The following is a 15,036-nucleotide window of genomic DNA, read 5'->3' as shown; positions in this document are numbered from 1 at the left end:
ATATTCCAGCATTGTGCCAGTGCTTCAGAACCAGACATCGAAAACTGCTGAGAAACAGAAGTGAAATGGACTAGTTGAATTGCTGAATGAATGTGTATAGATTAAGCACACAGCATAAATAGTGAAAACCGAGGGCTTGTCTACACTTAAAACACTGCAGTGGTGCAGCTACACCACTTCAGTGAAGACACTACTTACACTGACAGGAGGGGTTCTCCCATGGGCATAGATACTTAACCTTCCAGGGATGTGGTAGCTAGGTTGACAGAATTCTCCCATCAACTAGTGCTGTCTACAAGCGTGGTTAGGTTGGTTTAATTGTGGGTACGTCTACACTACCCGCCGGATCAGCAGGTAGTGATCGATCTATCGGGGATCGATTTCACCACATCTAGTGTAGATGCGATAAAATCGATCCCCGATTGCTCTGCCATCGACTCCGGAACTCCACTGTGGCAAGAGGCAGAAGCGGAGTCAATGGGGGAGCGGCAGCGGTCGACTGGCTGCCATCCTCACAGCCAGATAAATCGACCTAAGATATGCTGACTTCAGCTACGTTATTTGTGTAGCTAAAGTTGCGTATCTTAGGTTGACCTCCCTCCCCCAGTGTAGACCTAGCCTGTATTGCTCAGTGTGTAGATTTTTCACACTCCTCAGCAACATAGTTACATTGACCTAATTTCCTAGTGTAGACCAGGCCTAAGGCTGTATCTACCCTGCATCAGGGGTGTGACTGCAGCCTGTGTAGACATACCGGAGCTAACTTTGAGCTCTGTATCTCAAGTAACAGTAGCAGCAAAGCTCAGGCTAGTTGATCCCAGGATCCTGGGTGGGCTTGTACAGTCTGTGCTGTGTTGCTGTGGTTTCATTGCTATTGTTAGTCAAGATACCTAAGCAAGCCTTGGTGTAGACATAGCTAGATCATGCTGCAGTCATACTTCTGATTGCAGTGTAGACCTATCCTAAGTCAAACCTGTGATGTTAGTGACCTAGGTAAGGAGAGAGTTTTTCACCTGAGTGCCCCTTTAAATATTTAAAGAACATAATGTTCAAAAACTTAAGACTACAGTGACTGAATAAACCAAACCTAAATGACTGAGATAGGGAAGGAAGCACTGTTTGATCCTGGCTAAACAACAGTTCATAGGGTGCAGCTAGTATCAGAGGTGCTTCAGTCAGACTGACAGCTGCATCCGAGACAATAGAGATCAAATTAAAGCTATTTGCTATCTTAGCATGTTTCCAACTAAGGTTTAGATGGAGGGCCTGATCCTGCATTCCTTGTGCACCTTGGGCCTTATTCTTCTCACTCACTGCAACGTACCTGAATAGATTGCCTAGGGAATTACTCCTGGTTTTCACCAGTGCCAGGGAGAAGACAGCTGGTCTCCTAGAACTCCCATTGATGACAGGATCAGGCCCAGTGTGTTATAAAAACAGCATGTGGAAGGCTCAACAAGTGATATGAAATAGAGGCCCCAGTGACTGATTTCAATCACCTTCCAGTATTACTAGATGAACAATCAACAATGAAAAAGTAATAAGGGCCAAATCCTGAAGTCTGTAACTTAGTCACAGCTCTCAGTGAAGCCAACAGGCATCTTGCCCAAGTAAAACCAGAGTAGTGAAGGGCTCAGGATGACAGCCCATGTAGAAATAGATGAACTGCTGTAACCAGCTGTCAACTGCTTATCAGCTGTTAATACAGTAACAAAAAACACACCTAAACAGAAGTATACAGAAAAAATATTCTGAAGTACAATTCCCTCCTATCTGTCAACATACCAGGAAAGTAATCTCTAGGCATTCTCTATAGGATTGACAAAGAATAACATCAATGAACGGGGCTTTATGCAAGATATTCATATTAACTCACTCAAATCCTAAAATGGTGTAAAGGGGCACAGCCTCTTTGATGTTAATGGATAGATCAAGCTCTGAGAAATCAGTGCAGGTCCGATGGAGCTATAGTGAATTGTACCAGCTTTTGTTTTGTTTAAAATGGCTGAAACCCTGGAGCTTGGCAGTACGCTTCCCACAGCAGTTTAACAGCAAAGCAGCAAGCATATGCTTTGCACAGAAGCCTTCACTATGAAGAACACATCCCTGGAGACCCATTTCCTGGTGTCTCTCTATAGTCCATACAGATGGCGGTGGGAGAGGGATTTCCTGTCTGGTGGTAGCTCCCTAGAGCTGTGAGCATCAGCATGAGGTTGCTAATGCTACAAGCCATCCAGAGGCAGCATTTCTAGCTCTCACTATTTCCAAGTGGTATATCCAGGTCTCTCACATTTTAAACACATAGTTTAAGCCGGTGCATTTACAGACAACTTCTTGAAATGCTCTTGGGGAAATGATAACTGGTATGAAGGCAATTAATTTTCAATTAGCATCTCTAAGACACAGACAGATTCTCAGGAGTAAATCCATCGATGCCAATGGCATTAAACTGGTATGAGATCACAACCAGGTTTTTTCTCTCGTGGACACACAGAGGACACGGTTGTCAGTCTGTTCAGGGAAGGAAGTTTCATAATGGTTTTATACAAATATTCTTTTGTTTCTGCATAATATCAGACTAGGCACACACAGTATGTTGTTTCCAAATGTTTTTGCTCAGATCTATGACAGGTTTTGTAAAACTCTTAATTTTAATGACTTTGGGCAATATCTGTTTTTAAACATTTTTTCAGTGTTTATCAATTTAAATTTGTACAGTGCAGGAAATTATGGACTGGGGATCAGACAGTAACTGACAGACACTGAGATTAAAAAACGTAACGTTTATAATCACTAAAACACAAATTGTCAGCATCACATGTCAAAATATCAGAGCAAACTAAGTTCTCAGGCAAACAAAATTGCTGCTTATCTATAAATGTCAGTTATTGATGGAAATATTTTTTCATCAGGGTTGTGTGTGCATGGTGAAACTGACATCTGCCAATACACATCTAATCATTCCAAGCCTACACCCCTTGTAAAGATATCTGCCTAGGCTTGTGCACTCCATATCCTGTTTGTTACAGTAAATGGGACTTATGGGTATTGGCAAAAGTATAAAAGGGATAGGTCTCAGTGTGAGGACACTGTTCAGCTGTGCTGGGGGTGCAGGTAAGTTAGGCAGCCTTGGTTGCTGGCAATCTTAGATGATGCAGAGATAAGGGCTTGGTATCCAGATGGTGGCGGTGGTGGTAGAGAGCCTTGTCATGATAGGCCACGCTGACAAACTCTCATTGAATAGCATCACATTCCGTGAATAGCCCTATGGAAATAAATGGGAGATACTTGAGTAGTAAGATTCACTGAATATGAAGGTAGCAGGATCTAGCTCTGTATAAGTACCCCCTAGGGTCAGAGTATGGAGAGACCTTAAGGCAGGTTCGGACAAGGGCATGGTCACAGGGTGAGCTTTAGGATAACAGCAACAGTTGGAACTGGAGAACAAGTCCACTAAGCACCAGAGTCACTGCTGAGATGCTGGGAAGGAAGTTCAATACATATGTGAAATTCATGCTGGAGTCCAAGGGCAGGAGAGAAGATGTAATGGGTGGTTTTGCAGTTTAAGTGGGAGGCTCAAGGAAGGATTGACCTTTCCTGAGGCAGAGCTGTCTCTACTCAGAGCAGGCGCTAAATGCCACATGGTGCCCTCTGCTAAAAGACACAGCAAAACCAAACAAACAGCTTGCTCACCCCTCCCTTAGCTCCAAACATCAGGCCCTATGATTTCATCACATTCTGTTTTAAGAGAAATTGGAGGACATCGTCTGACAGTCCCGGTGTTCGCTTTCCTTCTTCCAGTGCAACTTCTCCATTAGCTGGTCCTGGGAAACAAGCTTTGCTGGAGTGGTTTGGAAAGACCTTACATCCATCTCTGTTCAAAACCATCTGGGCCATGTAGAGACTGCACAAGGAATATTTTCCTCCTTCCTTGTTTGCCAAGTCCTGAATTTTAAGAGAGAGCCATTCTGAAGCTGCATTGTATGTGGGATCCCCTCTGCTGGGCTGCTGCTGACAACATGTTTCATAGAAGCTGTCTAGAGACTTTCTAATGCTGATGTCTTCTGTACTCTCTTGCTCGTATGTCCAAGAGAATGGAATCCCACCAGGTTCAGCAGGTTGAAATGGCTCTGCAGGTGGATGATGTCTAGGATTTGCTTCCTCACAGTGTGCATGCCAAACGCTCATGCTAGCTGTATGCTGAGCTTCTTCAGGATCTGGGCTACTAGCACCTGCAAGCAGAGAAACATTTGAATATGTTAGACCTTCAGGAAACAGAGAAACTAGCCACAGGCTGCAGCTGACTAACAGAATTGTCCTTGTGGCCTCAGATTCAAAGCCTCTCTGATTCACTGTTGTCAGCTAGTGATCTCAGAGCAAAGGCTCCCTAAGGCATGGCCCTATAGATCCTAAAATGGAATAGGTGCATACATCCCTGGGGGCAGAAAAGAGTTAAACACTGACCAGGCCTCCACAACAGGCTGACTGAACAGGTTCCTCAGGAGATTTGCTGAATTAGAACTCACAGGAGTCCTGGCCTCCCCCCATCTCCAGCTGGCCCAGCCCACTTTATGGTCTGTGCTGGCTGGATCTTGCCCCCTAATACTCCTAGAAAGGTGAGGGTTGCAGGTAACTTGTGGACTTTCTGCTGCCAATGGCCATAGCCAGGACTGCCTCACTGGAAAGTGAGGGGAACTCAGGATTGCTGCCCTAGGCACAGAGGTGCGGACTTTCTGATTTCCCAGGGGGTGCTTGACCCCCACTCTGCCTCTTCCCACCTCCAGTCCGCCCCCTCCCCCAAGTACCCTGCCCTTGCTCCACCTTTTTCTGCCCCATTCTACCCTCCCCTCCCCCCAGTGCCTCCTGCCTGCTGCTGAACAGCTAACCCTCCTTGGGTGGGCAGCACTGGTGGAGGGATGGGGGGAGCTCACTGGTGGGACCCACTGTTTCCCCTTCTCTCCCCACCCCAGGTGCTCCAGCCCCGGAGCACCCATGGAGTCGGTGCCTATGCCTAGGCATCTTCATGGCCTAATCTTCTCCACAGCTCTTTGTTTTTACTACCCCTTTCTGTTGTTAGCTTTAAAACCGTGTTCCTCATCTTACCGTTCCCACTTTGTGTAAAGAGTCCTCTTCCCCAGCCTTCTACCAGCACCTTATCCGAGTCTCTTACTATGGGATTAGGCGGTGTGTAGGGTTACCATGCTCCTCCATCCCGAGCCCCATTTTTCCTGTTCGCTCAAACTAAATTCTCCCACACTGCCTTCATGTGTGACTTTTAATTTGCTTAAGCTCTTGATTAAGTCTAGTCTAGCTCTTGTCCCACTTCCTTACTGATCAACATTCCTGATGTCATTCGGTTACACGGATCCACTCCTCCTCCCACTGAAATCAATAGGAGCGATCTGCAACCAGGCACCTATTTATTAGTAATGCAGTGTTGACAGTGTTACAGGCACTCTGCAATTTGTGTGCGAAAACAGGAGAGTTTACAACAGGGCAAATACATCTCACAGCCTAAATAGCCTTCACAGACACATGGAGACAACAGGCTCCTCTACTGACACCTCTAACTGCATTCTCCCCTCCATCCCTTCCTTTAAGCTAAATGGCAGAACACCTAAGGCACCGAAAGGAAGGAATTTCTAAGGGCTGGCCTAGGTCAGCTGACTTGGGCTCACAGGGCTTGGGTGCTGGGACCAAAGAATTGCTGTGTAGATGTTTGGGCTCAGGCTGGAGCCTGAGTTCTAGGACCCCGTGAGTCTGAATGTCGACACAGCAATTTTTTAGCCCTACAAGCTCAAGCCCCACTAGCGTGGGCCGGTCACCAGTCTTTTATCCCTGTGTAGAAATTAGCCTAAGGGCTCCTTTCTGCTCTCCACTCAGAGGCGGTGCCAGTGGCTTCAGATCACATGAGCAGTGTGCAGAAAGTCAGCAAATATCTGGGCCTTTTATAATTCATTAGCATGTGAAGTGGCGCACAGCCCTTCACTTAAATTAGCAATCTTGTTCAAAGGGAACATCAGCTCTAACCAGAAAGAGCTTTCTTAATATGGGGACACAAAGCGTTGTATCCCCAGTTTGTGTTCAGAGATGCATTAAAATTAAGGTGAGGGAGTATCTATACTGTATATTGCTTCAAGAGTGCTTCCTCCCTTTACTTTTCACCTTTTGATCTTTCCTTTAATACTGACTTCACCCACAATTCTGAGATGAAATAACTTAGCCCTGTCCTGCACAAAGGCATTTCTAATACAGTACAAAGATAAACTTATGCGGCTTCCTTTTTACATCAATATATGCCATCACAGTAGCAAATCAAAGCTAATCAAAGACAGCAGGTCCATTTTCCCTTAATAATCCATCAGCCTCGGTGTGCGTTAGGTCTGCATTGAATCAGGCATCTCCAGTAACTCAGTCAGATGTCACTGAACTCGGACTCCTGTGGCAGCCTGCAACTCCTCATGCTGCCATCCCCTCGCTACCTATTACATGTAGCTTGCAGTTACACTTTGTGAAAAAGCAACAGTTGTCACTACCTGCAAATATAGAAACCCTGCATGATCCTGTTAGTAAGAGCAAAGTCCCATTAGGTTCGCATGATCAGAAAAGACTTCTGCTGTTATTCCTCTCTCCTATTTCTAAACAAGCATGATCATATTTGCTGCCTCCTCTTCTTACTTACAAGCCGGTGGAGAAGTGACCAGTAAATATTTAAGGGATTTTTTTTGACTGAGGCAGAAAAGACTCATATAGAGTTACAGGGAGTAACTATACTTTTAGTAGGAGGCCTCTATCCTCACAATAGTACTCAATGTTGGCCTGATCCAAAGCTCCCTACAGTCAGTGGGAATCACTTAATTGGCTTAAGTGGGAATCTTTCCATTGATTTCAATAGGCTTTGGAGCTGACCTTATGAGACCCCAGCTCAGCACTGGAGTTGCTGCTGACCATGAATGTACAAAATCATCAACCATGATGTTAGCACTGAGCTGATGGTCACTAGCATGACTGTACCTACCACACATATGTGACATTACCAGTTAAGTACGGAAGTGACATCTACATAATTGTGATTACCTCATTCAAGTCTCTGCTCCAGCCTATAGCGTCTTTTTGCACAACAGAAACCTCTACTCATACATAAGTCCCATCAAAATAACCTTTAGCATCTTCCCCCTTCTCTGGACCATTTCACTGCAAGGAGGTGATCACACTCGGAGACGGAACTCCAAGGGCCAGACCCAAACCTCAGCGAAGCTAACAAGAGATTTTTCCAAATGAGGATACATGGTTGCTGACTGTATCAATACCTTCCATGTTATCTTCTTAACTTTCTCTAGCGAGTCCCACCTCAAATTACAGCACAAATAATTCCCATCCCTTAATGCACTGAACCATGCTGAGTGCTATTGCTTTTTAGAATCAACACTGGACAAGTGTCTGCCTGAGCTCCCACAATGACTCTCAAGTACTCTCCTGACAGAGTCGCAGCTTAGACGGTCTTTAACAATATGCCTGGGCCTCGCACATCTCCAAAACTAAATTCAATCTGCCATTATGCCACACAACCCCCTCTGTGGGTTTAAATCCAGCTGGGCAAATGTTGCCCCCTTCCCTCCTGGGAAGCTCTAGTAAACTGGCTTCCGACAGGTGCCTCGCTTAGGAGGTGAGCAAAGGAGCCTCTCAGGTGAAAGACACATGTGAACACTCTGCAATGGCTCATGAGCTGTATCAATTGCTAGGGCTCCTGTGCCACCTCCTCCCGGGGGGGGAGGGAGGGAGGGTATGAGGCCCGTGGAACTGAGCCAGCATAAACCCATCCTCTGCCTTCCCCAATAAGTCACCCTCTCAGTGAGGCTCCAGAGAGATGAGAGTGCAGGGCTACAGAGCCCCTGACAACACGGCTGTATCACAGTGGCTCTGTGGTGCCTAAGCCTCCCGGGGCTGCTCTTGGGGGCAAGGTTTCAACCACCTAGAGTTTCTCAGGTCTTCCACAGAGAAGCTCAATGACCATATGGATGTTACAAGGCTTCAAGGCAGTGGTGAGCAACCTGCAGCCCGTTGGCCAAAGGCGGCCCATCAGGGTAATCGCTGGCAGGCCACCAGACAGTTTGTTTACATCTGCAAGGCCACCCGCAGCTCCCAGTGGCCGCGGTTCGGTGTTCCCGGCCAATGGGAGCTGCGGGAAGCGGCGCAGGCTGCAGGGACATGCTGGCCACTGGGAACTACAAGCAACTGTGTAAACGTAAACAAACTGTCTGGCGGCCTGCCAGTGGATTACCCTGACGGGGCGCAGGTTGCCCACCACTGCTTCAAGGGATCTGACCCAAAGCCCACCAAAACCAATGGACAGGTCAGTCAGGTTTCAGCAGATATAGGAGGCTTGGTTCTCTGCTGGGGTAATCCCTGTATCTCCATTTGTCTTCAGCTGAGCTGCACAGACTTGCACTGCCTGAGGATCTTGCCCAAACTGTCTTTAAGTATCTTCACACTTCTATTTATACTGCAGACTGCATGTGAAAACCCATTCCATTATTCATTGTGCTTTCACCCTTGTGACAGATAATCATCAGTAAGAAAGTATATTACTTGATCCGCCTCCACAGTAACTGGAGATGGGCCTTTGTAACTTATTTGTACAAAATGTGGGGGCTGATAATGGGATATTCTGTATGTTTATAAACTCAACTGATAATTTTAAGTCTTCATATCTTACAACTGAGTCTCTGCATGTGAAAAATTGCTTTGGACTTGGGACTCCTTTCAGAGATACAACAGCACTTTATTATTTTCACTTCCCCAAATAAGCTTGTGCCACCATTTGAGAGTTTATATAGCCGGGCTAATGGCTCTGAGTAAATATAGTTGGGGTGTAAAATTAGATATTCATCACCAGGGAACAGCAGCAGGAGACAGCTGAATTGCTGGAGAGACCCTTCTCGGTTAGGGTCACCTGTGCCTCTTGCGGTTGCTGCTAAAATATCAGGGAGGCTGTAGAGTCTATTGCTGTGGTGTCCACGTTCTGTCGATGTAGAGTTTTGGCTGGTGGATCTATGTAGCTGATGATGCTACTATGCCTCTTCTGCAGCTCTCACCTCTCCCATTACTCTCCTTAATGCTAGTGCAGATGGAACTCCCAGAGAACACAGCACGCCTGGCACATAGTTTCCCTGCAAGGGTCTTCTATGTTCTGTCTCCTTCCCTATGTAACAGAAATGTGCCAGTCCTACTGATGCAGGGCTTTCAATGGCCTGGAACAGGGGTAGACAATCTATGGCACGGGTGCCAAAGGTGGCACACAAGCTGATTTTCAGTGGCACTCAAACTGCCCAGGTCCTGGCCACCATTCCGGGGGCGGTCTGCATTTTAATTTAATTTTAAATGCAGCTTCTTAAACATTCTGAAACCTTATTTACTTTACATACAACAATAGTTTAGTTATATATTAAAGACTTACAGGAAGAGACCTTCTAAAAAGGTTTAAAATACCTTATTGGCATGTGAAACCTTAAATTAAAGTGAATAAACGAAGACTTGGCACACTGCTTCTGAAAGGTTGCTGACCCCTGGCCTGAAAGATGGTCCCATTGTTCTGAAAGTACCCAAAATTAAATACTATAGCAAGGTTTTTGTAAAGAACTGAATAATGTTGTTATCATAAGAAGCACGTTACACATTCTATGATATAATCTCATGCTTCAGAATAGAAACTCTGAGCCTGGTGGCAATTAGAGAAATCTGCCTAGGAACAGCAGTGCAGAAATGGCCTGCTGCATTATGGGCCTGTTCTAAAGTCCTTTGAAGTCAGTAGGGATCTTTTCACTGATATCTATGATCAAGCCCAAAAGGAGGTTTTAGATGCTTGTATAGTGTCCGCTATTAGTGACTAATGGAGGAAGGATTCAGGACATGATGGAGCAGTGGTCCTAGATAATAGAGCAAATCTTGTGTTTCCAAACTATATAAACACAGGGAATTGCAACATTGCATGTGAATTCCAGGGCTAAATTTGAGTATAGCATCACTCAGCACCATCTATGTAGGTTTTCTTTTTGAGGGGAAGGGAGAAGGGGCAGGCTAGATCCATCAGCACAAGCTCAGGGCTAGCAAAGTGAACCCCCATTACACGTGCTATGGCAGTACGGCCCAGGAAGGATAACTTTAAAATCCAGCTAGGAACTGCACTGTCTGAGGTGCTGAATCAAGGTGGCCTCATCCTCACCTCTATCTGGGGTAGGATTGACTGGATCCAAGTGCCCTGGCTCTGGTCTGAAGTGGGACTGTGGACAGCTCAGTGACTTTTCCCCTAGGACTGCTGGTAGATATTACTATTGCCAAGTGCCTGCTATAGTTAAAAACTGGTGCAGAGGATGTCATTTGCAATGCACAACTAGTTTTATTGGTCCTACAAAACCCAGGAATTATGCTATATATTCTTAAGTGCCCTCTACCAGCACTTTGTCTATGAACTGTTTACATTATCTATATAGAGACAGACAGACCGACCGACCCTAGGAATATGCTGAGTCCTGTTTCTTCATAAATATGTAAAAGCAGAGTGGAATGTACCTGCAAAGGATGATTTTCAAAGGCAGTGGGAGTTAGGTGCCCATGAAAATCTCCTCCTTGGTTATACCCCTTACCTCAGCCTCTGTCTAACTGTCTGCCTGCCCTTCAGTAGTCGGCTCTTCAGAGCAGGGACTGTCACTGATGGAGGGTTTGCAAAATGCAATGCGCATAATGTGTAAATAATCATTATGGGATTAAGATGTGCTCAGAAAGACTAAAGTGCTAGACTATTGAGGGTAGGCTGTCCACTGAGGCAAGGTTTATCAGTAATGCAAATTGTTGTATTTCACAAGCAATCTTTGCACTTTTCTCAATATAAAACGAGGACTGCAACATAGTCACAGTAGGCTCTTTTTCTGACCATCGTCCAGCAATTTTCCAAATAATTAGTCCTCTGCCCAGTAAGTCTGGACAAAATGTTTTCAGAAAAGACTGCCTTTCTGCATCAAAAAGGAAATGGAAATTTATCTCTGAATGCAGCAAATCTATCTTCTTGTTATCTGCCCTTAGTGTTTTGCTGCATTCCATTAGCCATTAATTTCAAAGCTGGAACTACAGAAAACTGCAAACAGTCCATCTTTATTAGCACAGGGAGATTTACAGTTTTCCTGCTGCTGACCCATTGGCCATAAGTGTTGATCAGCAAGGCAGGCGAGTGCAACAATGTTCCAGCTGTCAAAGCATCTGAATAGGGAAGGTGTGCTGAAGATGTTATCTGGACCCATAGTTAAGATAGGGGGTAGGCTAGTTTCTCTGTATCACTCTAGAGGTCACTGCCCCATTGTTCCTATACAGCATATAGAAAGTGGTAACTGCTCTCTCTGGTTAAAGATACTAACTATACTGGAGGCAGACCGGGCATCCAAAGCACAGATATGAATTTTAGAGGTTTTAAGGCACTTATTTGCAAACCATGTGCCACAAAACTCTATCGTTTTAAAAGGGGGGCCTTAAATTAGGAACAAGGAAAGAAAACTGCTGGAGAAACCGAGTTTGCTAGTTAAAGATTTTTTTAATGTAATGAAGCTGGAACCACAGAAACTGCCTCATCTTCAGTACGATGATATAAGGTAACTAGATGGCACAAGGGCACACTCATATGTGGCTTTTGGATCATAAACGTCTTCATAGTTAGTGTGCTGGCATAAAAGACCATTTAGTCATACAGCAATGCTGTCGCTTGGTCCCGATGATGGTACTTAACATGGGGCTGTTTCAAATAGAAGCCTGCCTGTTTTGCACTATAACAAGCTTGTCTAGTCTTCATAGAGATTTAGACCAGAATGGACTATTAAGATCATCTAGTCTGACCTCTTGCCTAACACGTGACATAGCTGCTCAACTATTAAGTCAGGTTCTGTGTAACTATATGCTCCCTGACTGACGTGAGCGCTACACTAATGGATGAGGGTGCCAAGCTTTATTGCCCTTTAACCCTCCCAGCCTACTTAGCTGTTTCATGGCACTGGGGCCCGAGCCCTGCTCTGCCTTTTGTCAAGGGTGAGAGGAGTAACTGAGACATGCAATATGGTGGAATGAAGCAGTACAGGGAAAGGACGGGAAACTACTGCTGGAGAACAGTGGAGCTAGGAGGCGAGCATTTAGGTCGGGAGAGGGCAGGCTTTAGCTGGCCACTGTTGCCTCCTGGGTCTGAGTTCAGTATGCAGCTGTATTCCCTATGATCTGAGACACTGCCATGACGCTGCGCCAAATTCAAAAGCCAGAGGGACGGCAAACAGCGGGAGGGCGATGTATGTGTAGGGGCCATCAGACCACTGCAGTACAATGCAGCAGTCTTTCCAAACTCCATCCGAGGAGAGAGAAGACCATCTATCGCTGCCCAGCTCCTAACAGTTGTGGTGGACAGTGACAGCAGGAGCCCCATGGACCAGAGCACTCTGGAAGGTGGTTCTCTCCGGCTCTTGCCTCCCCAGTCTTAAACTACTCCCCATTTCCAGGTTTCTCTTTCCTCACTGAGCCCACCTCAAACTGTGGGTATTTTTGTTAGTCATGGCTTCACTAAACTAAAAATCTTCCCTGCACGAATTTCTGAGAACCCGTTCACAGTAGCGATCAAAAGGAACAAACAAGGAGAAGTTACGGGTCCCAAAAAGGATTCTTGGTTTCCTCATAAAGAATGATCCGACCCCCATTAGCTCTTCTACCCACATACAGAAATATGTACCTCCCCCTCCCATTTCTCTTTCTCACACACACCAACCCACCCCAGGGCCAGGCAATTTGGCATAGCTTCAAATTGACAATGGAGTTGTACCAAATTTCAGCAGCTGAGGATCTTGCTCTATTCCTACTAACACAAGAGGTAAGAACAGATCCCATAACCTACTGGAATTCCCAAGACAACTGTACAATTTATAGTTATGCATGTCAAACGCTTAAGACAAAGCTGCTTTTAAATTCATTCCAATAGGTTGTTTTGACTTGCTCATTTCCAGTGGGGAAAATGTGGCAATGTGGTGGTGGTATTATTTTGGCACTGCTATGAGAAAATACAGCAAACTCAGTGCCAGAATTTAGCATGACAGGACTAGCTGAAGATACCCCTCTTATATTAAGCAGCACCTTGCTGTGTGAGTCGTCTCATTGATGAAGTGCTCAGCAACGTGTGTAAGAGCTGCATAACTGGGCTCGCAGGGCCACATTTTTACTCACTTTGGCTGGTACTTTACTCCAGAGGGACCTCCATTGATTTTTAAACAGCTGAAAGTGTGTGTGATTTGAGCATCCCTTTAAAAAAAGCAAAGGCAGTGATTCTAAACTTTTTGTATGGGCAACCCCTTTTACGCAGCAAGCCTCTGAGTGTGACCCCTCCCCCCTTATAAATTAAAAATGGTTTTTAATGTAATTTTAATTTCACGAGTGCTCAGGACTGTCAACTACTGGTAGCTTAGGTACAAGTAATTATGACTTGATTACATTTGGTATGTGCAAAACAATAGATCTTAGACCAGTAATGTATATTCTTGTGGTGGGATCCATAAAGAGACTTAGGTCCTGTGACACATAGCATTGCAACCCCTAACTCTTAGGTACTTAGAAAATAATGGGAACAACACTGCAATCCACAAAGCCTGAGTTAGGTGCCTAGGCTCCCTATACAATGAATGGGGAGAGAGGCACCTTAGACTCTGATACGCAGAGTCAGCGCACTAGCCACTGGGAGATGCCAACCAGAGCAGCATGTGCTAACCCTCACCCCCTCTGAGTTAGGCACTGAAGTCTGGGATGATGGGGGACACACAACTCTGCAATCCATGAACCAGGGGGAGATAGGAACTCAGCCACCTAAGTTATATGTGTGGTCAAAATAAAACGCCTGAGGGGGGGCAGAAGGAGTGGGGAGGACCTTTATAAACCTTTAGCCTAGTGGTTAGGATACTCACCCAGTATGTAGGAGACCCCGGGTTTAAGTTCCTCTGCTGCTTGAGGTGGAGAAGGGACCTGAACGGCATGCAATTTAGGTGACTGAACACCTGTCCTTCCTGGCTTGTGAAACCGACTGGGGCTTACTCAGTAGATGGACATCCAGATGCCTATCGTGAGACAACAGTGTTCCTGATCAGGCAGGGCCTAGACTGAGGCAGCAGTGAGCATGCCTCGAGGCAAAAACTTAAGCACCAAGTGATTTTAGGTGCCTACAGAGTTAGGCGGCAGTTGAGTGGCAGCTTTACGGATCACCAGGATGTACCATAGATTGCACCCTCAGTGCTTTTAAAGGGACAGAGACAGAGAAGTGGGAACCACCTAAGAACATCTTACTAGATGTCCAAAAAGCCATAACTGAGAGAAGGCCACACTGGCCAAAGAACAAACCTAGCTTACAGGGGAAGTGAAAAGAGCTATTTAAAAAAAAATCATATTGAACAGATGGAAGGAAGGGGCAGCTGATAGCAAGGAATATAAATCAGAAGTTAGATGCTGCAGAAAAATGATAATCATAGAACTGGAAAGGACCTCGAGAGGTCATCTAGTTCAGTCTCCTGCACTCATGGCAAAACTAATTATCTAGACCATCCTTCACAGGTGTATGTCTAACCTGCTCTTAAAAATCTCCAATGATGGAGATTCCACAACCTCCCTAGGCAATTTTATTCCAGTGCTTAACCACCCTGACGATTAGTAAGTTTTTCCTAATGTCCAACCTAAACCTTCCTTGCTGCAATTTAAGCCCATTGCTTCTTGTCCTATCCTCAGAGGTTAAGAAAAACAATTTTTCTTCCTCCTCCTTATAACAACCTTTTACATACTTGAAAACTGTTGTCTCCTTTGTCTTCTATTTTCCAGACTAAACAAACCCGAGTTTTTCCAATCTTCTCTCATAGGTCATGTTTTCTAGACCTTTAATCATTTTTGTTGCTCTTCTCGGGACTGTCTCTGATTTGTTCACATCCTTCCTGAAATGTGGTGCCCAGAACTGCACACACTACTCCAGTTGAATCCTAATCA

The 15,036-nt window shown here is 45.4% G+C and overlaps 1 protein-coding gene across 4 annotated transcripts in view; it reads right to left on the bottom strand.

The window, feature by feature from the left end:
* Positions 1-2,768: 2,768 nt before the first annotated feature.
* Positions 2,769-15,036, bottom strand: part of SHLD1 (shieldin complex subunit 1) — a 72,975-nt gene continuing 60,707 nt past the window's right edge. For all 4 annotated transcript variants that reach the window (XM_050952237.1, XM_050952238.1, XM_050952239.1 and 1 more), the window contains one exon: positions 2,769-4,232. In XM_050952237.1, the coding sequence (XP_050808194.1) occupies positions 3,721-4,232 (512 nt within the window). In that variant the 3' untranslated portion in view covers positions 2,769-3,720. The remainder of the gene's footprint in view (positions 4,233-15,036) is intronic.

This window comes from Gopherus flavomarginatus, chromosome 4 (assembly GCF_025201925.1).
Source record: "Gopherus flavomarginatus isolate rGopFla2 chromosome 4, rGopFla2.mat.asm, whole genome shotgun sequence".
Lineage (NCBI taxonomy): Eukaryota > Metazoa > Chordata > Testudines > Testudinidae > Gopherus > Gopherus flavomarginatus.
Note: the sequence above shows the minus strand (reverse complement) of the source record. Positions and strands in the feature narration are given on the sequence as shown.